We start from the raw sequence: 27,668 nt of genomic DNA on the forward strand, positions 1-27,668 counted from the left end.
GTAGAAGCCATACCACCTGTCGTGTTAACGGGATGCGCAGGCGCACATATACTGAATACTCTACTGGGATTTAATTAATTTAAAGATTCGCTATTTATCTATCAAGCTTTATTTTTACAAACATTTTTACAAAATAACTATAATAAAATATTTTCATTACATCAGTAGTTACTACCTTTATACATAAATATTATCTTTAACTTCATGAAGGTACCTACCATACAACCCACGTACTTTTGCCAGAGAGGTTAGTATTTTTGCCAGATTTTTATTTTTAAATTATTATTAAAATATAAATTTATATACTTACTTTTGTTTTTAATTAACATGATTAAATAATAATAGAATTTATGTTAGACATAATCATCACAATTAGTTCATACCAACCATATACAGTTGCATACGTTCAGTATTTATACTATTTGTTGTTTATTAGAAAATTTGTTGACCTATCTAATAACTTTATATTTTCTTACGTATTTCAAAAGCACTAAACTACACTACATAAACTATTAGAGCAAAAGTTAAACAAAGCACACCTATTCAGTCATTATTATGCAAATGATGGTTTAACATTTTTTCTGGTTTTAAACTAAATACTAATAATATATAGATAAGTATATATAGTATAATAATATATAGATATATAGATATTTTTTTCTTCTCGGCATGTCGACTTGACTAAATTATAAGGATAATAAAAATCCATGCATAATTCCATAATAAATGTAATTTTTTTACATGTATGTGAACAGGGTAGTTGGGACCTGAACTTTAGAAAAAGGACTCGTTACGTAATCATATAAACATCATTAGAATAATCATGAAATAGAATATATTATTATACTTGTATAACTTTATAAGTTACTGGCAAAGAAATATAAGTTAAATGGAAATGAATATTTACCTAGAATTAAGTAAAGAGATCTTTGTCTATCATAATTATAATAAACCAATATTTATATATAAACCCATAATACTAAACTTATTTTTATAATAATGTTAAACAAGCATATATAAATTCGTAATTCAGTGAAGGAGCAATCATATCAATTAAACTTTTAATTCTATTTTTAAAAAAACAGAAAAGAAAACATACCATAAACAAACTATGTATCTTCAATGTTGGGATTTTCAGAGAAGAGTTGCTGGTCATTATAAGTCTTGAGGTACTTCCTTGTGGTCCAGTAAAGCAAGAATCCCCACTTGGTCATCATAAAAGACCAGACCATCTTGATCACAATGCTCGTTTGTATAGGCAGTACATCTAAAAGCAAATTATTTAATTACACTTAGAAAGAAATAAGGTAAGTTTTTATTTAAATTGGTTTAAATACAGAGTTAATAAAATTATTAAATAGTGTCTTCAAGAATTTATAAATCGTAAAAACAACAAATACTTATCACAACCCTATTGACCTTAGCTTCATGAAACTTTATCAATAATAGCAGACATTATCTAAATATGTTGTTTTTATATTATAGTTAAAAAATATGGTGATGGTAAACACATACCGGCATTGTAATAAATTTCTAGAAACACATAGAATATTGATAACGCCAAGCCAGATACAAATCCAATAACTCCAATAGATCCAATGTAATGGAGAGCTCTCCGTGAAAAGTTGGCATGAAGTGATTCCTTCAGATAGTGGCAATGCAGCAGCAAGGATAAACCGGCATTTATACCTGTACCAACATAATTATCTTTATAAAAAATATATGCTTACTTATATAACATAGGTAATGCTAGAAAATCAGATAATACATTCAGTAATGGGATTCTTTAATTAGATTAAAACAAATATGAAAAATAGTCATTATATATGAAATATATGAGTCACACACATGTGATTATCAACAGCAAAGTTGACTATAGTTTCAGTCTAGTAGTAGACCTTTTTCAAAATATGTAAAGTAGTAGATTGAAACTATTTATACTAAAGTTTAATTAACTTTTTCTTTGTTAATTACATGTGAGTGACCCATATTTTTCATTAACAATTCTTCAACATTTTCTGGAGTTGAGTTAATGCGGAGTGTGTTGAGAGTTTAGCAGACCTCTGCGGTTAGGTAAAATTATTCATCTAATTTCCTTCCATCTAAACTAATAATAATAAGTTATTTTTGATAAATTAAGTATGAATGTTATTTTCAAGGAATAGAAAGTGATAGCAATTAACAAGCTGCACATGCACAAACTTAAAAATAATCTTAGAATGCAAATAAAACACCAAAATCTTAAGAAAGTCAATAGAAGGTTTTAAAAATATGAAACAATTTAATATGAAGATGTTTAACACTATAGGTATATTTTAAAAGTAACATCATGGAACTCACCGGACATGAGCGCCCACATTCCAGCTTCAATATTAGCATAAACAATGCAAAAACATATAAATGCAGATATTCCTAAAGCAATACCAATTGCGCTCAAGGCAATATGAATTTTTGTAGCTAGCATTTTTGCTGGTACCTTGGAATTGTCTTTACATTAGATAAAATTCATCCATTACCACTATCGCTAGCGAAACTGTAAATTCTCGAATACAAGTACGAAAACAAAACTAGGTATTGTTGATTGAATAAAATCACAACAAAGCAAAAATCGACACCGAAACGAATTCCAAATATTTTTGACTTTGACAGCAGTTTGTTACTGTCAACTGTCAAACGACGTAATTAGATCAATGTTGCCAAATAAAAAAATACTTTTATATTGCACAGAGGCATGCATTTAGTGTTGTAACTAACAGTTACCTACCTACTAACCTATAGATCGTTTTTTCTGTTTATTCCCAATAAAAGGCCCCATCAAAAACTGGGTTTGCGTCGTGATTTTGGGAAGAAGGGAAAATAGGTACTCGGTAAATCCATGTATGTGTGTGTTGCAGGAAGTTCTCGTTCTCCAAAATTTCTCCATATGAAACTTTCAGAGTTCCGGGAATTCTTAGAAAGCCTAGGAAGGTCCCCAAAGGAAAACGATATCCACAAAGTACTGGCAAAAGCTAGTTTTTCATGTTGGTAGTTATTTACTATTAAAAATTTCCTTTAATAGGTACTTCAGAGTTTATTGAAAATTGTTATCTAAATCAGTAATGATAAATATATTGTACATCAATGGAGCCAAGTGGACAGCAGTCTTATTTATATTAATTTGACAACTTTTCGTTATGATGTAAGAATAAATTGTGTAATTTCTTCATACACCATTCTCTTACTAAAAAGGTAGTAACAGTAAGGTCAAGGGCAAAATTAAAATATATTTTCCTACATAGTACAGTCAACAGCACATCAACCTACCCAAATTAATTGCAATTCGCCGCTATTATCGCGTCATAAAGGTTCCTGTAGGATAACTCGGTGTGCTGTTTTAAATGCACACTGAGCCAAAGAATATTATATATGTTTTTCTATCTCTTTTATGTTTTCTTTCTTTTTTCCACTAAAATGCTAAAAAATTAGATACACTGGTAGCCCCAGTGTGAAGTAGCATCTGACTTATCAATTACAACTTAACTGCAAGTTTGTAACAAATTCGATGTACATACAAATAAGTTTTCTTTTTTTTACATAAACTATTAGAATCAAAACATAACATATTCTTAATTACTAAGCTAACATTGATATAAATGATATAATAATTACTATTTGTATTGAAGTGGTATTGCACTATCATTTGAAACAAGATAATTTATAAAAAAATAGATATACTAATGACATATAGATATTAACTTAAAGAAAAAAAAAAGAAAACTAACATCAATTACATTAACAAAAATACACACACTTTGGTCCAACCATTCAACTTGTCTAAGCACCTGACAATCTACATTAAAACCAATAAAAATTATGTCTTTAACAGGTATTCATAAATAACAAAACAGATCTGTAGAAACAGATGGTATTGCTTGTTTTTAATTGCCACCTAAATTGTAGCATTTCTATAGTACAAGTATCATTAAACTTATAAATCAATAAAATCAATTTGTATTATATCATCCTCAGTTTTTGACACAAAAATTAGAAATTATGTCAGAAACTTTTTTAACAAAATTTAGACAATGAGATCAAAATATCTCAAGTCCTAAATTTTGTTTATTATTTTAATTGAAAAAAAATCTACCGATAGTCTTTTAAAAACTTTATATAACTTGGTCTTATTTTACTGAGGACATCTGGAGGTATATCAGCGACCCTGTGATTTCGGAGGTGACTCTTCATATTGCCACTTTGTGCATATCCTCGTCCACATATTGGGCATTTGAATGGAGTTTCACCAGTGTGAAGCCTCATGTGTTCCCTCAAATATTCTTCATGATAAAAAGTAGATTGACAAACAGAGCATACTGCTGGTCTTTCACCTGAAATAAATATAATGTTTAATTTAAATAAAAATTAAATTACATAACACAGAAAATTGCAAGTATGAAGATAGATAGCTATGAGTTTAAGTCCGCCTTTTATATTAGGCAAGTTAGGTACTGAAATGTTTCATAGAAAGACAGAATCCAGATAAAGAGCCAAGAGTTGCAAAAAAGTGCTTATAATAAAATAACATATAAAAATATTTATAAATACAACAAGTGGAGCTGTGGGCAATAGCTAGTGTTACATAAAAGTAAGAAATTACCTGTGTGGACTGATCTTTCATGAACTACTACAGATTTTTGACATTTGAAAGTCTTATCACAAATTTTGCATTTAAAATTTTTTTTTGGTTTTAAATGTTTTTCATGAACAGATTTATGATGACCTGAAAGTTCTGCTTTAAAGACAAATTGTTTGCCACACAGTGAGCAAATAAAATCTCTAGTGCTCTCATGTTTTCTTTTCAGATGACGGTTGAGATAATACTTTGATACACATTTTCTTGGGCATTTTGGACATTGCACAGACTGTGTTTCATGTTTTTTGCGTTTATGACATGTTACTTGATTTGGATTCTCAAATATTTCTCCACAAATATCACATAGCTTTGATAGTTCTGGCTTGGGTTTTGGGACCTTCACTTTTTTTTCTTTTTTTTTCGGCTTAGATGGGAATTTTGTTGCCCTTTTTAAAGGTGTCTTCAATGTTGTGTGGTTTGAATGTAAGCTGCAATTACATTTTTTTATTCTTTGTAGTGCATACACTGTATTAATATAAAAATTAAATGTCTGGTTACATTCATTATTTTTATATTTATACATATACATTTATGTGGGTATAAGCAAATCAATGTTTACATTTGTAAACAATCAATAAGTAAATACTTAAATTTCCTTTAACATTATGTATGATGCTAGATGGAATAAGTACTTTGACAACATTATCTTACTAATGTGTAAGTAGTAATTTGTTACTCATACCATTGTGAAGATTTTGATAAATTATGATACATGAAAACAGTAAGAGTTAAGTGAAACAAAAACAAGTTTTTAAATATACAAATTTTTACGATCAATATCATGTACAGTTATAATTATTATAAATTTGTCCTTCTAAATTGCAAAACATCAAATATTTCTAGAATTACCTCCAGTTTTCACCATCCCATTTAAATTCTCCTTCTAGCATAGAGGATCCAATTCTATTTGTTTTATTTTTAGGTCTACTTTTACCATTTTTATTTTTAAGGTTTTTTTTAGTCACACAACTTTCTCTCTTTATTCTTAAAACCAATGGTTCCACTAACTTTGATTCAAGTTCAGTGTCTTTAAAATTTGTCTCCTCTTTGAGTTTGACATCTACATCAGAATAATCAAAATCACTGTATAATTCAAATTGTGTAACAATTTCATGTTTAATACTTTTCAACAATCCAGCTTCTATAATTTTAGACGACTCTATAAATGTGTCTATAAAGTTGCACACAGTTTCCAACGTGTTTTTGCACTTTTCACAAATAAATCGAGGATATCCATCCACATCTTCTACCTGCGAAATTTACAAGTTTGAATGATTTAAAATTAGTTGTGAATTCATATAAAATTCCTATATGATTCTACCTTACCTTTAAATTGACACATTTAGTTATTTTACTATAAATACTGCCTTCGTTTCCTTCAGAATTAAATATTGCAAGTGTTGCACCTTCATCCAAACAAATTCGGCAAAGAGAACTATTTGAGTCATCTAATGAGCTCATTTCAATGCATTGTGAATGGCATTTAATAAAGTATTAAGCCTAAAGTAAATAATCAACTCAACAGTTTATGACACAGATTTTTCTCTAGTTTTCTTCTTTTGATTTCGCGATTTCGTGTTGTTTGTTTTTTGTGACAACGGTGACAATAATATTGTGACATTTACATTTCAAGTGATTAACATTGACATAAGTAGACACTGACACTATTGACAGTTTAATTTCTTAGAGTCAAATCCTCAAAAATTGTCGATGGTTATTAAAAATTAGCCACGCAAACTATCGTTGGTTTTTACCAAGTTTATTATATATATTTTTTATAGAACTTATGTACTATATTTATAGTTAGATAGTATAGTTATATTTCTAGTTTTCTACAGAGATACAAATTCAAATGTGAAATTTCGACAAAACCACATGCTGCTTGGCATGCTGTCTTAACGATTGAGATCACAAGACTAACCATAGACAAAGGTTTTTATCATTTACTTCTGTCATCAGGTGATTGGGATCGTGAGCCTGAAAATCCTGAATAGGGATAAAACGCAAAAGTTATATTAGAATAAAATGTCTGGAAAAGACAAACTAGCGATTTTCCCTTCTCGGGGGTGAGTATAAACTTTTACTTCAACTAATTTTTGTTGTTGTCTCATCGCAATGTCTTCGACATATCCACCAAGGGTGGGTTCAATTTTATAAACATTATTTTTTGGTTTTTAGGGCCCAGATGTTGATAAAGGGCCGCTTGGCCGGTGCAGTCAAAGGTCACGGTCTACTGAAAAAGAAGGCTGATGCTTTGCAAGTCAGATTCCGTATGATATTGAGCAAAATTATTGAGGTAAGATTTCTATCAGTGAGATGTTAAGTTTACATAAAAAGTGTTCAATAATTCCACTTTTAAGCTTCTGTGTTTCTTATCAAAACTCTAAGAGTACATTATAAGATTTTATTATACCTATTTTATTTAAACTGCTTAAAAAAACCTTAGGTGCCTAGCCTATTCATTAGAGAATGTTTAATTTTATTTTGCATTTACAAATTCTGACATAATAATGTCTTTCAAAGATATTTCACATTGTTATTATTATTTACATAGAACCTAAAGTAAATATTTATGTCATAGACAAAAACCCTTATGGGTGAAGTGATGAAAGAGGCTGCATTTTCCCTGGCAGAAGCAAAGTTTACAACAGGAGATTTCAATCAAGTGGTGCTGCAGAATGTGACGAAGGCTCAGATCAAGATCCGTTCCAAGAGGGACAATGTTGCCGGTGAGTAATTTACAGGAACTGTATTTGGCTATGTATAGAACTTGTGTTTGTATAGAATGTAACTTTAATAATTAAATATTTTTATCGCTGCACACATTTTTTTTGTAATGAGTTCACATTTTTTTAAATGTTCACTGTTTTTTTATGTTAATTGGCTGATCATCATCTGATGGCATCCACAATATAAATAATAAATACTTTTTTATATTAACAACAAGGTGGCAGTTTTCATGAGTTATCATTAACTAGTAATTTGATATGCTATGCCTTAGCATATCAAATTACTAATAACTTATTTCTATTGGAATGGTATATGTTATAGTAAACAACTTGAATACATGGGGAATTTTCTTCAAATACAAGCTTGTCAAATATTGTTGTGTACATATAATATATTTTCTTGATGCTTGAGAATGGATATCTAAGGAAATGTTTATTATTTACCTTTATATATTATACCTTTTTACTGTAAATAGATATTGTATTCAGAGATGGCAACAATATTTTGACAGGTGTTCGGAGTCAAAAGGTATTTGGTACAGGACAATGCAAAAGTCACCAACTTTGGTGCCTTGGTTTGACTATGCTAGCCTTTCTAGGCAACTCCTTATCTCTGCATTTAGGGTGAGGTCAGGCCACATTCTCGTAAACAAGTTCTTTCTTATGATGTGCGTGACTTGGTCAGATTTGTGTACTGTGTCTAACAAGGAGGAAGACTTGATACATGTCTTGCTGGAATGTGGTTGATATTCTGCCCTATGCAATAGATTTTTAGTCAAAGTGCCCATGTGTAATGTTTTGTTGAACATAGTGTTGAGCAGTCCATTATCACAGGTGGCTAAATCCATTTTGATCTTGTGGACAAGCATTATAAAAGCTAGATAAGTTTATATTAGAGATCCCCATGAGGCTGCCTTGTCAAAAAATTAGAAGAAAAAAAAAACTACCTTTTGCTTGTGGTTTCGCCCCTGTGAATTTCCTACGGAAACAGTGTTTTTCTGGGATTGTTTTTTTTTAAGATGAAGAGGAAACAAACTAACTAATTTTCATATCTTTATAATATTAGATGATTCTAAAAAGCCTGTTCTTTTCAGTCCTTCTTTCTTTTAAGAATCTCTATTGATTGCAGTTTATTGCCACCCCGCAGGAAATCATCCTCGACCCTACGCCCCTCTGGCACACAGTCGGGCCCTTCGGCATACGGCAAACATGTCCAGCCCAATCCCACTTCAGTTTGGCTGATAAAACACATTATACATAAAAAAATTACTTAATCTGTCGAAAGAGAAATGTTATTACTTTTATTGACCAGGTGTCACACTCCCAATCTTCGAGTCGTATCAAGATGGCTCGGACACATATGAGTTGGCGGGTCTGGCCCGTGGTGGCCAACAGCTAGCCAAGCTCAAGAAGAACTTCCAGAGGGCTGTCAAACTGCTTGTGGAGCTCGCCTCGCTGCAAACCTCCTTCATCACACTGGACGAGGTCATCAAGATCACCAACAGACGTGTCAACGCTATTGAGCACGGTGAGATTATGACATATCTTAGTAAAAGTTAAGAGAGTGCCCTATTTATGTTTGTCTCTCACAGCGTAAAAATAAACCTTTATACTTAAAAAAAAAAACATTTCAATATTTCCACCTATCTGTATTAGTACGTAAAAAAACGAAGAAAGCACTCAGATGAGACGAAGAGAGAGATGTAGATAACGTTTATTTTGGATATTCATTTCCAGTGATTATCCCCCGTTTGGAGCGCACTCTGGCTTACATCATCTCTGAGTTGGACGAGCTAGAACGTGAGGAGTTCTACCGGCTGAAGAAGATCCAGGACAAGAAGAAGGTCATCAAGGAAAAGGCGGAAGCGGTGAGTGCTTACTATAATAACAGAATATACATGGTACATGGCATTTCCAGCAATCAGCTGGCTAGACTTGTATGTAACATACTAATTTCTTAACTAACATGTTTGACTAACAAATTATTCCGGTGTTATGTATTAAATGTATAAAGTAATTTTAATTGAGTAAATACAGTGTAATGAATGGCATGAGAACAACATAAAAGTGACAGAATATAATATCGTGGAAAAGATTTTAAGTAACTTTACCAGTTCATTTACACTTTTTAAATTGTATGCTATTTACATTTCACAGTTTTAATTTATTTGCACTATATTAACATCACTTTTTATATGTAAGCAATATTTTGAAGATACAAATATATGTTAATAACTAGTTGTGACAGAATTACATGAATTTTGTGTTATATAATTGCTGAGAAAATTTTGCATCATACTTCAAATAAGGGAAAGATACGAGAGATTAGTATATATAAAATAATATTTATTATATGGAATAGATGTAAATGCCAAATTCACTCGACTTATTCAAAGCTGAAGATTTGCAGCTACAATACTTTCCCATCGTTACAGTTACATCGTACAGTTGTTTTTTTATTATTTCGTAGTGATTATCGCGACTTGTGGTAGCAAAACTTAAAACTTGCTTAAAACTTACCGTCATCGCAATAACTTTGTAAACTAAAAAACTCTAAACCATTATATTTTGGCAAGTACTAAAGTACCGACTACCAGAGGATAAATTAATGTGGCATGTCACTGTAATAGAAAAAAAATTAAGAAAAATAATTAAAGAAATCAAAAGTCAGGCCAAATCAGTATGGCGGATTTTTTCCAGGGAATTTATTTATTGCTAGAGTATTTGTACCTTATTCTAGTACACACTGTGGTGATATCATTGAAACAGCAGTAATGAAGGCTTCCGTCCCAGAACACCTGTATGACGAGAGTCGAAATACGAAACGAATACATACCTATTCGATCTATTTTTATTTTAACTTTTCTTTCAAGAACTTTTAATAAAGTCACGATGTCGTACAGTATAGACATGCTTCACCTTACCTTATAGAAAAGCGGTGTGTATATCAATTGTAAAATCTCTTGGGACGCAGGGCAAAATTGCCTTAAAAGCGCAAACAGCACGGCTGACCGGCCTTGTTATCATTGCAGAAAAGGGCCGAAATCCTTGCCGCCGGCTTAGAAGTGCGCGGCATCACTAACCTTCTCGATGAAGGGGACGAAGACCTTCTCTTCTAAGATATCGCATGCCACCCCGTAGTAAATGATATACCATCAGGAAGGTATAGGCGTCGGTTTGTGTGGTGACGGGTTTGTTATCATGGGTGATTGGACATTGACGGGCGATAACATTAAGCGGATTGTTTTGCGTGATTTGGCGTCTTTAGTAAGGGCTAGGCACACCGCAACTTTTTTGTATCTATTTTGTTCGCATCTTCTAACGATTCTGTAGACTTTTAGAAACGCAGTGTGCATAGACCTTAGTATGTCGTGCGGTTCTGGTTATGGGAAATTGGTTTTGTTATTAGTCTCATCTATTGTGTATGACGTGTATTTATATGTTTTCAGTGATATAAAAAATATTCTTCATACGAATCGAAGGAACTCCGTGTTAAATAACAATATAATAGTCGATATAAAAATGGTTTACACTCATTGTGCACTGTTCATTAACACTTCGCAATAACGCACTTACATTTTTATTTGTAGTTGTTGTTACGTCTGTGGTTTGTGGCCGTGACTCTATGGTCGCACTATCGCGCTAACCCGAAGCTTCAGTTTGTCCCAAAAACTTCGAGCTACAACGAAAAATTCTTCCTAGCGCGAATAGGTTTTAATTATTGCACCTTTTGAAAAATAGTCAAATATTTTCTTAGCGAACTAAAGCACTTATTAAAATTAAATAATTCGTTCGATATGATGTGACCGTCGAATTATGACATCGCGCGAAGCATTCCTACAAAATATTCTCCTTGCGAAAGTGCGATCCCCAGGGCTTATAGTATTAAAAAAGTTATTCTTTTTTTACTCTTATACTTATCTTATAGTATAATCTAAACTTAAAAGTAGCTATAATCATATATTCATAATCATAAATTTCGTAATTTATGTCACCATTATCACTAATAACAAACGAATACAAAACAAAGACAGGTGAATTTTTTACACACGATTTACACTACATTTAATAATAGAGCATGAATTATTCGTGTTGGCTTTATTTCTGCGGCTTGAAACTCTTTAAAATGGCGTTTTACAATAGCTTATTCAATGCTATAGCGGGTTCAACCATGGCTCTCATTATATTATCCAGCAACAAAACGGTTGTCAGTGACATACTAAATAATCATTATTAAAAAAATATTTTCTTTTTCTTTCAACAGAAGCGACAGGAGCGTTTGAGATTGGGAAAGGATGTACGCGACGAAGCCCAATTAAACCTGCTAAACGAACAAGAAGACGATGTCCTTTTTTAAAAGTTTGTTCGTCCGTACAACGTAGTCTTAGACAGCCAAGTGCAATACCACGCACATTTACCTAGCTCTGTTATATTCAGGCGCCGTTAAAACAAAATTTGACCTAAAAATTGTATGTTTAACCGGAATTTTTGGCATACATATTTTAGGCCGGTATTAATCAGATTTATTGATAAGCGTAAGTGTGGATAAGGCTTTAGATTGTTAATATTTACAGTTTCCAATGTCTACGAACATAAAACGACGTAATGTGGCCTACACGTTTATTAAAAAAAATCTTTAATTGTCCCTCTATAATCTGACTCAAGATTTTTAGCCACATATCGTCTGTTATTCGATCAGTTTTGAGTCCAGTATAATCATGTTGTACTGCTGTTTATTGCAAATTTAACTTTTATGATTATTATATAATATATAAATTATTATTGTTTCAACTGTACAATTTTGCAGTATTCTTTATACATACGGTTGTCGTATCAACGCTTGAATCAATCCTGTTACCACATTTCAATGAAAAAAATATATATGTATAGAGAAGTGTTCTCTTTTTAGGTGTCATATGCAAGCATTCCAACATCTGTTGAATAGACACTGCTTTTACGAATGTAATAAGCCAGACGTCATTATAAGTACACCCAATAAGTATTTGTTTTTGAATTGTTGTTTGATTGTATAACGTATTTAAGTAAGCAATCATGTAAATACAAGTTTGTGAAGCGTATAGTAAAAATATTATTATTGAACAATATTGGGTTTCTTTTATAAAAAAAATATATTTATCTTTGTAAAATGTAACTTTCATGTGACAGCAGGATGAAACCATACATTCGAAGTGAGCGACGGAGACATGTATTAATTTCATACTATGTGACATCTGTCAAAGGGTCTCGTCGATCTTTATTTCCCGCTCGATTCCAGATTTTTTATTATTATTATTATTTTCAATTCAAATTTTATTATCCTGTTACAGTGACAAAATAACTATAAGATCAATGAAAAAAGATCCAGATTTTACAATACTCATAACATCAAATATAGTGATGAAAGTTATATTTTACAAAGTATAAATATGATTCCTACAGTTACAAGGACAAAGTTCGGTTTAGTAGTGTACATAACTTGAGTCTTTCGATTTTTCTTATTGGGCCAGGGCATTATTAACCCTTAGGCTAATTAGGCTGCAGCCTCGGGCGCGAGGAACAGGGTTTGCTGAAATCATACATTCACATGCACTAATGATTTAATATCATTGTACCTATGTACCCTTATTTCAATTGGACAGACAAAACACTAAAAGTTCAACTATATAAAATTATCTGCGAATGTAAAAATCCCTGATTTAAGGGCGCATCATCATAATTAGCCTAGGGCTGTCAGAACTCTTGATCAGTCGCTGTTAGAGCTTGTCGTTTACGTGGTTTAAAATCAAATCATTCAGATATTAGGTCTTCACAGGAACTTTTTCATGACACGGTTATAGTAGCTTAGAATATTTTTCTGTGTTCTAAGTCTTTCTGCGCGCTAGTCTTCGTGCGTACAATCTGCGCTCTAGTTCTTAGTTATTATGAAAAGTTTGATTTTTTGTATACTTACATTAAATGGTTCTTCATTTAAATAGAAAGTGAATATTTACGAATCGTTAGATTATATAAGTTCTTGTGTGGCCCTACCAGAGCGATAAACCACCGCGCACCGACCGTAACTTGAAAATTAGGAAGAGCGCCTAAACTTTTCTTCTTCTTTAAGTCGCTATTGTGTCCACAAATTAGTGACTTATTCAGCCTTTGGTTTAGAAGATAAGTATAACACATTCATTAATACTAGAAAGAAGTACCTATGCCTGTTCAAAGTTAACCTCTTGACACACGGAAGCGAGGCGAGGAAAACTTATTAGTAAGCAATATTAAAATTTAAAATGTTTAAAATGCATTTTTTGTTCAACGGATTTATTCACACCAGTAGGTACATACATATTGGATACGTTTAAAAAACGGGTCAACAACAAAAGTAAGCATGCACTAAACCTCTTGCTAACTCAAGACATTTGACTTGATATCCTAACGACGGTTCTCGGTTAGAAAATATCTGTTACCTTTTTTCTGCAGCAGGCCGAACTCGACGGCGCACCTCAACATGTTGCCTATAGATATGCCTGTTTTTCTTGGGTCGTCTACCACTTTGTAATGTTTCTTCAAGAAGTTGATAACTCTGCGAGAAGTCAGACCATTGCGCGCCGGCAGTTTGTGGAAGGCCCAGAGGACTATTGCAGCAGGAATAGACTTTTTCAAACCAGACTTAATTTTTCTATATTTTTTCGCATTTTCGAATTCCGCTGACCTGTAGCTATCGTAACTTGCGGTGGAGACCTTCGAAGATGAGCCGTGTCGACCTGACCTACGGTATCTCATGTCTATATTGTGCTTTTGAGAAATTCATGTGTGAAAGTGGTGAGTTATACACTCACTCACTCCGCACACTAAGCGGATTATAATATTTTTATAAAAAAACTAATGTAGCCAAATTTTATAGGCATAGATGATGTAGATATGCTTTGACAAACGATTGGCACTTGGAGATGACATTGAAGAAGTATTGTTAGATGTCTTAGATAATACCTACAACTTTTTTGAGTCGCAGGAAAAAGGTTTTAGTGCTGCGTAATGACAAAAATAATCTATGTATATTTTAATATTATAATTATGTACTATTTAATATTATATGTATAAACCTAGTTACAACTATTTTCAACGTAGGTGTATTATATTACTCATATATAATAATAAAATTAAGACACCGAAGGTACAGTACTAATAAGTATTTATTTACAAGGTACACTTACAGATTTTTTTAACAAAAATTGAAGACTACCAAATGTAATATTTCACCATAATTTTACAATCCAAAATAAAATCATTTTTACCTGACAGAATGTTGGTAATCTAAATAATAAACCTTCCATTGATATGTGTCATTATTATGATCTATTCCTGTTATTCATAAAAAAGCCAAAGCACTCAAGTTTGACAGTGCCAAAACATACTTTATAGCATATAGATTTAGAAGCATGAATTTAATAAGTACTTCGTAAGTATTTAATAACTCCATGTTTAGAAGGGGCCCTCTAAACAGGGAATTAGTACCGCTTGTCTCTTTCTGTTGCATGACATTATGGTGAAAGAGATAGATTTAGTGTTATAGGTCTTGTTAAAATGCAATCTATCTAGTGTACCTATACCTTATCTCTGTTATAGCATAGATTTAGAAGGGCCCCGCGTGATGGTTATTGCTAACACGCGGGGCCCTTTTTAAAACTATTTTAGCAAGAATCTAAATAGGTACCTATGCTTTAACTTTTTTATGAATTTTAACGGGTTATGAATCTTTATTATACATATTTGTTTTTCTTAACCTAATTTGGTAAAGTGTTATAAAAAATATTAAATTCTATAGAGTAATGACCACTAAGTATAATTAATCAATCATGATATTGAATGTTCAGTTTATCGATGTTTAACAGTTTCCAACAATTTTGACGGTTTTGTACAAAAACTTCTATAGGTACATAGGGTAGAATATTGTGCCACCATAACTTATTATGTCGGTAACAATAGGTACTATTTTTTCCGGAATTAAAGATATTTTCCGGAATTATCTTACCTTAATACTTATTATCGATTAAGAAAATTTGTTGAATATATGGAACATGAAGAGGTAACAAACAAACTCACTTTTAGTGGGGATTGCAAACCAATTTCTTAGCTATTATCTAGATAAAATGAATGAGAATCTTCTACCACAGCCTCTGTTAACAAGGTCCAGAGCTTTAAGAACATAAGTCTGGTCAGAGCTGCCACGAAGCCTCTGCTCTTGATGGTCATCATTAAACTAGTGCCGTGTTTGTGAGTATAAATATAATAAAATATATTTCGCCACTAAATAAGAAAATAACACAATAAATAAAACACAGCATTTTCAGCAAAATAAAGAATTTGATTTGATAAAAAGTCCTCCGCTTTGGAGTAATAATTATGTCAATATCTATAGTTTTACTTATCGTTTGTATTAATGTTATAAATGTAGGTAATTAAAAAGTATTTCACACATTCGGAATCAAAGTTCTTACCTACTTGGTAAAAAAAGCTACTTTGATATAAAACGCGCCTGTAAGACTTTTGATAGGTGCGTGCCACAATACCCTGTTGCCGCCTTACGAAGATAAATTGCAATGCTTCTCCATAAGTTGCGTTCACATAGAAACTAAGCAACGTACGTCGAAAGACGACTATAATGGGCGATGTCTATAGGAAACGTTACGTCGTACTAGATTATATAATACCTAGTTACCTTCATACTAGCTTTACAGATCGTAAACTTTGCGTCACAAATGAAATCCCACAGAAGCGGCGCTACATTAACGCGCTGACAACAACAACGTGACCTATCTGTTCCATAGTTCCATTTCCGGGTTTCATATATTTGTTTCGTGGCGTGGACTCTTTCTGATTTGTATTAAAATCACATTTAAAACAAACGACAATCTTAACTAGATTGGGTAACTTTTTTTGGTAATAGGTAGTCTGCGTTTAATCAATTCCTTAGCAATTTGATACGACGAGAACCAAAACTATGCTGGATCCCTTTCTCTTGTGTACTTTACTGTGCCATCTCGCTCCATCTTCACGATTGAGCTCCATATAAGGATCGCCAGGTATATTTGTAGTGCTGGAATTGATAAGGAACAATAAACAAGATTTCATTTTAGAGATGTAAAATAGCATTTTCTATAAAAAAACCATCTTAGCATTACTAACTAAATTGAAAATTCGCCATGTGGTAATTCAATAATTGATTATTTATTATTGTTATATATATAGTGATTTTTACTCGTTGATGAAGACTAAAGGATATCTGAACTATGTATCTACTACTAGCACTTATTCTAATATGATACACAGTCACGTTATCATCATCATTGACAGCCTTCTTTTTCCCACTGTTGGGAATATCTCTTTTAATGATTGCCATGAACATTTTATACAAGCGAGGTACTTATCGCACCTATTGTGTCCAGTGCCTATGCCTGTGTGTCTAAATTCCCGAATAAATTGGTTTTGGCTTTTGACTTACTGAATTCGAAGAGCATTAGGAAGAGTTCCCCAGCAGTCTCGGCGCTGAGGAAGGCGAGGCTGTAGACCAGCCCTAAGATGGAGTACACCACCTCGAAGCACAGGTATACCTTCATTAGCATCACATGTTTCTGGAAAACAAGGCGTGGTTGGGTAAGAAAATAATAGATTTCGATATGAACGAAAAAGTCCGGAAAACATAAGATTTTGGTGGGGAGAAAATACTATTGAGTTGTCATACCGAAAAAATAGTAATCAGTGTTGCACTTATGACGAATATGGCAATAAATAAACAATTTACTGAATACAGCAGTAAACTGGAATATTTTATAAAATAAACCGGAAGAACTGATAAGAACAAAATTTGACTAAATATCTGAAGCCGCTCGTGCCCAATTGAATACATGTGTACACCTCGGCAAATGGACTGTGTTAATAAATAAATAAATATATTAGGACAAATCACACATAATGGGATACCTAATTGAATTAATTATAAAGAGTCAAATATTAATTAAATAAATAGATTTTCCTCGCTTTCCGACTGGATCTTCTTAAGCTGGCTGTTCACACACTTACTCGATGTAGCGCCACAATGAATGTTATGGTCATGATCATCTCGACCAGCTGCGCGCATGTCGCGAAGATGTGTCTGGGTATTTCTGACTGGATCTCCTCAATCTTGGAGCCTTCTCTCCGTACCGCCGCTATGTACAGTGACATGAACACTGACGCCAATAGTGTTAGCATCTGAAAATGAAAGATATCTATATAAATATGTACCGTTATTTCGTAATCAACAAACTGGGACTCAAATTCCACCATTTGGACGTTTATACCTACTTGTTAAAATAAATATCAAATATCTTCAACTTGCAAGAAACCACAAAGTATATTGTAATGGATCCAAATTTCAAAATTTTAACTAGCGGTCTGTCTTGGCTTCTCTTGGGTAAACCATAATAAATTATACGCCTAAAGCATTATCTTATAATGAAGACCGTACACAACCGTCCGGTAGTTTTTGAGTTTGTCATGTTCATACAGACACAGACGCGACAGGAAGGATATAACAATGGATGTAAGAAGGATAAAATTTATAATGTAGGGGTAGTACCATATTTAATTTATTTTTTAGGATTTTTAAATACTTACCAGATTGATATAAGCAAAGGCTATTAACCCTCTTCTCATGGGGAAACAAAAGCAGCATCTTGTCAAAATTGGGATTTCCACCGCGTTCCGGATTTTGTCTCTGAAATCAATAAAATTATATATAATGAACTTTTATAATTTTTTATTTCAACAAGAACTTAAAATACAGGAAGTGGTGTATATTAGTCGATGCTCTCACACAATAGTTTCCCGGAAAACATGTTTATCCAAGCTAATGACACTATGTCAAGGTTCAGTAAAATGATTGTGAAACTCCGGTAAAATTTGTGGTAAGTAGTACTTATTAATATTTTATCTGTGTATTTTGTATTTATGTAGATATACCTACTTACATACATTTTACCTGTCTATCTTTCAGAGGAAAAAGGGTTTATGATCAATGTCATTTTTAAAGATATTTGTGTGTAATCACATAATATTTATAGACACCCTGTATGTTTATTGCCCGTAGTCCGATAAAGCCATCGGAAAAAAATGCACATGGACCTACCAGTAGAACTGGAGATGCTATTATCGGGCTACGAAGAGAATAATGATTTATATAAACAAATGAATACCTACCTAATGTTAACTTTCATGTTTCATTATTAAACTATACTTATAATATACTTAGTACTACTAGGTATTAAACAAGATATAAAAAGGTGTCCATTCATTATACATATTTAAAAAAAAATCATGTATGAACGAATACTAACCTAAGTATCATCTAAGTAAAATAGTTTTAATTGGTCCATTGATCAGTGACAATACATTATTAAGTAGTAATGATAAGGTCCATGCAACCGGACGATGCGTCGATATGCACTGTTTCGGTTATCGAAAATTCCGGTATTTTATCACACACATTCACTTGAATTATTATTTTTTAAATATAATTTAGGTATATTTATTGTGAGCAATAAACTCAGGCGACTATACGAGGTATTGTGATATGTTTATTAACTAAGTATTTCAAAAAGAGAGGATTTTTTAAAATAAAATAACAACAACCAATACCTAACTACCAATTAAGTTTTTTATTGTATATTATTATATATTTTATTGTATATATTGTATGTATACATACCTATATTAGTCCATAGATATATACCTACCTACCATCGAGTACCTATTCACTTTTTCCAACAAGAGGACGTTCTCGGAATTCAACGTTTCCTTGCTGTGACTACGGCAATGGAGCCAGGTTGCTTTTCGGTCCAGTATTAAAACATGTCCCAATTTTATTAATATCTGTCTCGGCCCATGTTTCCTTAAAGATGGAGTTTGGTACGTGCAAATTTGCAGTCGTACAAATTTTCAATTTCGACAGATTGAGCAACAACGCCCAAAACAATGTACAATGTGCATACGTCATCTCAAAATTATAAATGAATTATGCATCGCGAAAACGCAAACGAAATGTAATCATTATTATATTTCACAACTCATTGCAGTAATTTCCAATTTACGTTACCTACTTAATTATGTACTTGTACAAATGGGAGAAAGGAAAATATTCTTAGGTATCGTCTTTGTTATTGCTAACACTAGTGTCAGATTTTATCAAGCCTCTATGATATATCTAGTCTATGAAAACTACTAGTCAGGTTGGTATACAAACTTATGGGACATGAGTAGAATTCGAACCTTTCGATCCTACTCATGCCCCATAAGTTTGTATGTATGTTGTATACACAGACAGACAGTCCTAACCAATGTGCCACCATCGTCTCGCCGCATGCGAGAAAGTAAACAAATACTGACTACTATGATAATCGATTAGCGTTAGGTATAATTGGAAAGGAAATTAACGAAATGAAAATAACGTCATAATTATCAACAAAATAAGGCGCCGATTTTTATGGAGTCTAAACTAAAAACGAAATACTCCTTTTTCTTTTCGTAATGCTGTCTATCCACTAAATATATAAGTCTGTGTGTCCATCAAAAATATTAAAACAAGTGATGAGTCGACGTAAGAAGGGGTCGAGGTTAAACATGACAAATGTACTTTTTAATTGACTGTGTGTATTGTTCGTTTTTGTGAGCAAGCCAAATTTTTCTGTATGTACATAATTTAGACCTCATAACTACTACAGGTTCTCTATTCTACAAGTTATACTTAAATATTTAAGATTTAATAATAATATATTTCATTGATGTTTAAATCTTATTAAAAAATAAGAAATTTAGTTACTTATAGACTATTAACCAAGTTACATTGAATATATTAAGTTTCATATTCAACAATTCCATTTATAAAAATCTCGACATCGACTAGAAGAAAGTTGTTAAGTAATAAGTAAGTACTTATATTTTACTTCCTAAAAAATATATAAAAATTTTGGAATTACAATGGCAATTGATACAAATAAATAATTGCAATATAAAGATCATAAAAAATTGATTTCGGAACATTGAGATGTCAAAATGATACACAACAGGCAATCCTGACCATCAACCTTCGCGATTGCATTACGATCGTGAGAAAAGTCATGAAAATAGAAATAAATCCGCGCAAGTAGGTGAGGCAAGTGTCCATATTTGCAAAACGCATTGTAAACAGAATAGCGAGGAGCCATTGTAGTGAATCGTGGTCATGTAACTAGTAATTACCATGTAGCAATTGTGTTGTGATATACACTTATCCGCTTATTTGACCCATACAAACAGAATGTAAGCGATACTTGATCCATGATTAGACTCATGGGTAAAGAAAATTTCTGCGAAGAAAAACTGATAACTTTATTATGCAAACAAAAATATCTTATCTATTCTAATGTAAATATGATAATATCTGAAAATGCTGTTGCAGATAAACTAGGTCTTAATGATGGAGCTAATAAGTCAAGGTCTCGTCTCAAGGGTCTGTCAAATCATGTCAACCTTGTGTTGTAAGAGATATAGCTTGTTGTATCAAACTTAATAGTATCTAAACATGTTTTTAATTAACATGGCGAAGAGGCCGTCAAGATTCCCCAACGTATTTTATAATAGTGAAAATAATTTGCATAAAAGAAATTTGCTAATTCGAGACAGGTACTTTATTTGTACGCTATAAAATGCTTTTGAGTTCTAGGGAATGGAATGTTTTATCTAAAGATTTACATACAAAGTAGGTTGATATGTATAAACTGTATTCTCGAATATATTTTATTACACAGTAACTGACCAATACTATTTGTCAGCAGATGTTATTAACAACGAGTTGGGCATAAAAAGGGGACATGGAAAGTGGCTGACGATGATATCTACCGGTCGTAATGAATTCTTAAGTAGCGGAGCTGACTGCGTGGATGCCTTTGTTTTTAACCGCAATCGTTTCATTAGAAAGCCATTGGTTGGCTATTGTTTTGTTACAAAATGACAATATTTTGATAGAAAAAAAAAGAATAGACAAAGCGAATAAAAACAAACGCGAAAATCTATACACCGCTTTTGTTTGTCTAGCGATTTTCCTGAGAAGGTGGATGTGGAAGTTATCAATTCTAATAAAATGCACATGAAACTGTTCTGATTAAATTTAATAACACAGTAGTTATCAGCAGGTGTGCCGTAAAGCAAAACTACTTACGACAGGAACAGTTGAATTGAGAGATTACATTTGAAATTCTTATTTTGACTTAAATTAGTTTGTTTTGCCAAATTACAAATTTGTAATTTGTATTTTATTATAATAATTTTTGATTTTATTTTAATTGAATTTATATACTGTATGATTCCATTGACTAAAAATAGCGTCTATGACTTTTTACTAACATAATACGGTTTTTTCTTTCGACCGAAATAAATGATTATTATTATTATTATTGGTACTTTACCAGTTATGATACAAATAACAAACAACAAACAACGAGAATTAGAAAGGAAATACCTACTTACTATTAATTTACAAGACACTATAGCACTCATCCAGCGCCGCCGCGCTGTTTTTTGTTGTTACAAAGACTGGGCGATTTTTGCGACACCTCTTATCCGCAATTCTGGGTTAGGTCGTTAAGATTTTAAAATGGCAAGTCGGTCGGAAAAACTAAGCGGGAACAACCCCTTTATATCCCAAGCCCTGGGCAGTCGCCCAATCACGCGGTTTGGCCGTAAGCTCCCGCGCTGCCGGTACTGATTTATTTATATAACACGCGCTCCGAGGTTATGTGTTATTCCAAGTTATATTCTATTCATGTATCAAATTTCATAAAAATCGGTCCAGTAGATTTTGCGTGAAAGAGTAACAAACATACATACACACATCTTCACAAACTTTCGCATTTATAATATTAGTAGGATACTAGGGTCGTCTTCGCTTGGGTAAATAAAACCCTTATTCAGAAATATAACATATTGTTATCTATTGGTGAAATCCGTGTAAAAATCCGACCGGATTGTTGTAGAGTTTATGGCGTTCATACAGACACACGCAACAGGGGGACTTAACCATTTATTATGAAGTATTGTTTCATGGCGTCTATTATTTTTTTTGACTAATAAAAAAAAGTAAGGTACAGGATTTTTATCCACGAATTGTGTAATAGATGGTGGCGCCAATCCATTATACAATTTGTGTTTACACATCCCATGCTTATTTATTTCATTAATTATTTGTTTCCAATAGTTTTGTAATGAAAATGATATGTAACCTAAACTTTATCAGTTAAACGTAAAATTTTTGACTCTTTATAATATTAAAAAGAGTCAAAAATTTTACTTTTAACTCTTCATAATTTTAAGGTATTAAAAGTAAATACGGACGTCATTAATATTCTTACAATTTCCTGAATTTGGTTAACCATTTAAAATGATGAGACTTCATAGGTACATGACAACATAAATAGCAGAACATCCAAGTTTTTATAATGCCTATAATTTTTTCAATGTAAAATGAAACAGCTCATGTACCAAAGTGTTAGGAAAAAAATGCTGATTATTTCATAAGAATATACCTGACTAGTTTCGAAACAAAAAGTGTGTAATTTAATATTAGGTTAGGCATGTTATCTATTAAGTCCGTTGTTTGCATCACGAATTATAAAAAATATCGTTCATTATAATATGAACAGCAAAAAGGTTTTTCCTTTGTCACCTTCACATATTATAAAATATCTGTCTGTCTATCTGTCTCTTCGCGATAAACTCAGAAATTACTGCACGCAGTTTCATGGAGTTTTCACCAATAGATAATTGATTCCCGAGAAAGGTTTACGTGTGTAATTTATTATGTTTTTTACTCGAGCGAGCTATAGTGTAAGTACACAGACACGTACCTAATTTTTGTTTTTCATTGTTTTAGGAGGTTTTTTGTTTTAGGTCGTGTGCACACCGAACACGCATAACGCACGCAGCACGCGTACTACAAAATTGTATGGAATTGTATACGCACTTCTACGCGCATGCGTTACATATCCCCAATTTTACAACACTCATCAAATTCAATTTTATTTATTCAACCAATCCCTAGTTGATTTTTACAATCACTTACTTACATTCTAAAATGCAGGTGATGAAGAAGCGGCGCATAAACTTCAATGTTTTCTTTGGTAGGTATTCATAAATCAATATCAATCAATCAAAACATACATAATAAAACAGTAGAAAAAAAAACTGTACATTGAATATTTACATAAAAACAAAATTAGGCAATAGAGATCTGTAATAGCAGAGTCATTGGTAACAGAGAAAGAATCTGAAAAAAATACTGTGTCTGTATATCTGTCTGTTTGTACACGCTAATCTTCGGAACTACTGGACGAAACGATTTGAATGAAACTTTTTTGTTATATAGCTATTAAACCTGGGGAAAATATAGAGTATACATTATTTTGAAAACTGGAACACCTGATGGAGAACAGTGATGGTACAGCTAAACTATAGGAACGAACGAAGTCGCGGGCATCAGCTAGTAGCTACTAAGGATGTTCCCGTTTGTTGAATCTGACCACGCATGGTCGTGAGTGTTACATTCCACATAACGACCACGAACTATATGCCAAGAGGAATACGACTATGTACATAAAAATATAAATTGCTTGTTAGTTACCATACACACAAATAATTAATTTATGTAACACAACTTGACAATAGATGTTACCATGTAATGATTCTCCTACAAAGAAAATGTACACGGACCAATATCTTATTCAAGTTGTTGTTTGTTTACCATCATCTATGTTTGACGACCTCGGTGGCGCAGTGGTAAAGTGCTTGCCTCTGAACCGAGAGGTCCCGGGTTCGATCCCCGGTCGGGTCATGATGGAAAATGATCTTTTTCTGAATGGCCCGGGTCTGGGATGTTTATCTATGTATGTATTTGTTATAAAATATAGTATCGTTGAGTTAGTATCCCATAACACAGGTCTCGAACTTACTTTGGGGCTAGCTCAATCTGTGTGATTTGTCCTAACATATTTATTTATCTTTCTGTTAGGTATCGATTCTACAAACTAACTAACTTTATTATTACTTAATATTATTACAAGATAAACATATTGTTCAGATAAATTATCTCTCTCACTTCCAGGAATCCTCAATTTTAGATACATTTGTTGTCGTTTTTGATAATGACACTATCTGTACACAATAACACAAAGACTTGTCCGTCAGTCTCTCAACTCAAAAAATATTCGACATGCATTTTCACCAAGACATGGACGGTTTTTACGAATACATTATTTGTTACGAAGATTTAGGCCTGCTATACTCTTTATACACATAAATACTGCGAGGGGAGAGCATATAGTTACCTACTTTTACAGGTCTTCACAAAGCCCATTTCTCACTGACCTATTTCAAGAAATAGCCTCTTCACAAAAATTACAATGTTTTCTTTATGTAATCCACTATGTAAATAGTTTATTTAATGAAGAGGGAAAGAAACTATTTAAAAAATATATAAACTGTGGTTTTGAGTGTATGACAGACAGGTGAAGCAACAGACTAACGCGGCAGTTATGAAAAAATCATTTATACAAAGTTATAAACCCAAACATTTACACCGACAATTAATTAGTTAATAAAATTGTTAAACAATAAAACCTTGCGAAAACATTTAAAATGAAATGTACTTAAGTTTTGTATTTGTATGTATAGGAATTTTACAGATACTTATAATGTTCACGTAACATGTCATGTGAGTACTACAAAAATATAATTTAGTTAATAAAATTTCCGTAAAATACAGCTACAAAAAGCTTCTCTTTTATGACCATTACCGTTCCGTTCCGAAGTCCGTTCGATCGTTCCTTAATGCTTGTAGTTTGTAACATTGGGAACCATAATCATGAACATGTATCACATTTGACGTGAAAATATCCACTATTATGTCATGTTTTGTTAAATTCAAAAATATTGTTTCTTCATTCTATTGATGTGTATTAAGTTTCTGCTGTAGTTCTCTCGAAGGCAAAGTTTGAACGGTGAAAGGATTTTTTCGGGATCTGCAAATTCTCCGATCCACGGACTTTAGCAGTCTAAAGTCCTTGGTCTATGAAGTTATCATTTTATAGGAATAAAATATCTGGCGGTACGGCAACTGGGGACGCTGGGGTTAAGTCGAGCGCGAAGTAGATTAAATTTTATTTTGATCTATTGTAAATTTTGATTTATATGAAAGTGTAAAAGTTACTTAGTTCGGTGTATCTTTGTGTAACCACAAAGATACACCGAACTAAGTAACGTTTGTATGTATATGTGTGCTGTTTATAAATAAGTAAATGTTTACTATTCTAAGTTTATATTTCATGTACCTACTCACCTCCCTAATCTCCTAAGATTACTAATATCATCAGTTTTAGTAAGACAGATATTATTGTAGCAAAATTATAAAGAACGTTGCAGCATCCTTTCGCACTTACTACCAAATTAAAAAAATACTCTTATACCACACATGTCGCGATTCACAAACGCGATAATCGCTCACTAAACACGCAGCCAATGCAGACGAAACGACAAACATCGTGTGTTACCATAACTTTCGCTCACCACACTTACTTAAAACTCGTTTCAACAGTGGCAGCCATCGCGCAGGCGTACTCTTCGCGTCGCGGCGGGGTAATCACTGAAGAGCGGCTTTCCTCCGTTTCACCCATTGCACAGAACTTTGACGTCATCTACATAGAGCTGTTGAAACTCATTTACTTCAATTGCGGTTATTGTACATGTGACTTCTGTCATTATGATTTAACGAGAGGCCACGTTCATGGTCCAGAAGACAGTAATATGCTATATTTTCTGTTCCCCTTTTGAGCATTGATTTTAACGTCAATCTCACGTCTCACAGTATTATTGCATAGTTAAGTTACTTATTATGTGAGTACTATTTTTTAATTAGTATTGACTCTATAACATCGAGACATTATAGTATTTCAATAGTTCAATATTATAATAGGTATAATTATTTTATTCGTTTCAATTCTTTGGTGAACAAATGGCAGAAATAATGTTTTTGCCCGAAATACAGAGAGTAAAATAGGACATAGATTTTAATTAGGTAGACGAGTATACATATGTTCACAGAAATGTGTTTTATACGCACGTCTTGAAATATAATTCTAGAATTTGCCTAAATAGTACTTACTAGTAAGTATTCGTCTATAAAAAGCAAACTTTTTTTATTGAAACAGAAAAAAAGAATAATTCTTTTTTGTTGATCAATGAAAAAAATGAAATATTTACAATTATCAGATACAAGAACCGTGGTGGTGGAAAGGTCTTCTTACATATATTCTCTTTGTACTATCTATTCTATCACCTTTATAATGGAAATTTAACTTATTTTTAATCGTTCATAACAAACCAATTATCACAGAAGTATCAGCTCTAGGAGTTCTAAATTTCTTGTAAGAAAATTGAATACGTAAACTTAGTTACAGCATCAGGCGTGGGAACCTGGGAAGCATCAGAGATATCCACAATAGTGCTCAATATCCGCCATGTTGTCATCGAAATGTTTATAAAAAAGCAGCTGCTAGCATTTCACTAACATTTGGAAACTTTGTATCCAAAGCATTTTAAATGTTTAAAAATTATAAACAATCAATTCCATAACTAAGCCTGGAAATTGGCGCTTTATCGTAACTTCTCTGTCTACACATCAATATGCGATGTAATAAGTATTTTAGATATCTCTTGTAGTAAAAGATGAATTTATAGTTTTGATAAAGTATGATGAGTGAAATTTGAACTTCTGTTTATCTGTTTCTCTATAAGAGAGGACAATCATTTTCACTCATCTCCCAGAATGCAATGCAAGTAGGTATGGATCCCACCTCCTCCCAACATCCAAGTATTTAACATGGACTTTATATAGTCCTAATTATAATACAGATGTACTTATTCTATTTAACATTATACTCCAGAATATGTAGTTCACGAGATGGCTAGCTAGGCTGAAATACAATCAGCGTTCTTGGCACGGTTTTTGAAAAACAATTTAGTTTTTTCTGGTTCAAGTTATTTCTAAATTTCCTTTTGTTTAATTATATTTGAATTAGGGATACTCTTAAGCGCAGAGCATGGAACGTATATGTTCTTATGCCTGAGCGGTTACCGCTAATTTTCATAAATAGACTTGAGTCTATTTGTGTTTGAACACAGACTTCTAATCTAAATCTTGAATAAAATATTATTTTCTAAGGTAA

The 27,668-nt window shown here is 32.4% G+C and overlaps 4 protein-coding genes across 5 annotated transcripts; 1 reads left to right on the forward strand and 3 right to left on the reverse strand.

Moving 5' to 3' along the window:
* Positions 1 to 91: 91 nt before the first annotated feature.
* On the reverse strand, positions 92 to 2,647 carry LOC128674102 (heme transporter hrg1-B-like). Its single transcript, XM_053752438.2, has 3 exons — positions 2,341 to 2,647; positions 1,516 to 1,689; positions 92 to 1,267 (listed from the first exon to the last, which is right to left on the reverse strand). The coding sequence occupies exons 1-3, from the start codon at positions 2,462 to 2,464 to the stop codon at positions 1,110 to 1,112; spliced, it is 456 nt and encodes a 151-aa protein (XP_053608413.1). The 5' UTR covers positions 2,465 to 2,647; the 3' UTR covers positions 92 to 1,109.
* A 408-nt stretch (positions 2,648 to 3,055) lies between these two features.
* Positions 3,056 to 6,284, reverse strand: LOC128674096 (zinc finger protein 43-like). Its single transcript, XM_053752430.1, has 4 exons — positions 5,996 to 6,284; positions 5,519 to 5,919; positions 4,634 to 5,097; positions 3,056 to 4,364 (listed from the first exon to the last, which is right to left on the reverse strand). Exons 1-4 carry the CDS (start codon positions 6,128 to 6,130, stop codon positions 4,123 to 4,125), a joined length of 1,242 nt encoding a protein of 413 aa, XP_053608405.1. The 5' UTR covers positions 6,131 to 6,284; the 3' UTR covers positions 3,056 to 4,122.
* Positions 6,285 to 6,578: 294 nt separating this feature from the next.
* Positions 6,579 to 12,501, forward strand: LOC128674097 (V-type proton ATPase subunit D). 2 transcript variants are annotated; one of them, XM_053752432.2, is made up of 7 exons: positions 6,579 to 6,735; positions 6,848 to 6,965; positions 7,251 to 7,398; positions 8,711 to 8,926; positions 9,136 to 9,266; positions 10,431 to 10,561; positions 11,663 to 12,501. In XM_053752432.2, the coding sequence occupies exons 1-6, from the start codon at positions 6,695 to 6,697 to the stop codon at positions 10,515 to 10,517; spliced, it is 741 nt and encodes a 246-aa protein (XP_053608407.1). In that variant the 5' UTR covers positions 6,579 to 6,694; the 3' UTR covers positions 10,518 to 10,561; positions 11,663 to 12,501. The 2 variants fall into 2 exon arrangements, with proteins under 2 accessions (XP_053608407.1, XP_053608406.1); XM_053752431.1 differs by lacking the exon at positions 10,431 to 10,561 and having other exon boundaries at positions 6,580 to 6,735.
* Positions 12,502 to 14,555: 2,054 nt separating this feature from the next.
* LOC128674098 (uncharacterized) lies at positions 14,556 to 26,157 on the reverse strand. Its single transcript, XM_053752433.1, has 5 exons — positions 26,020 to 26,157; positions 18,037 to 18,136; positions 17,461 to 17,631; positions 16,883 to 17,012; positions 14,556 to 16,477 (listed from the first exon to the last, which is right to left on the reverse strand). Exons 1-5 carry the CDS (start codon positions 26,136 to 26,138, stop codon positions 16,380 to 16,382), a joined length of 618 nt encoding a protein of 205 aa, XP_053608408.1. The 5' UTR covers positions 26,139 to 26,157; the 3' UTR covers positions 14,556 to 16,379.
* Positions 26,158 to 27,668: the final 1,511 nt, after the last annotated feature.

The sequence above is a fragment of the Plodia interpunctella genome, chromosome 12 (assembly GCF_027563975.2).
Source record: "Plodia interpunctella isolate USDA-ARS_2022_Savannah chromosome 12, ilPloInte3.2, whole genome shotgun sequence".
NCBI lineage: Eukaryota > Metazoa > Arthropoda > Insecta > Lepidoptera > Pyralidae > Plodia > Plodia interpunctella.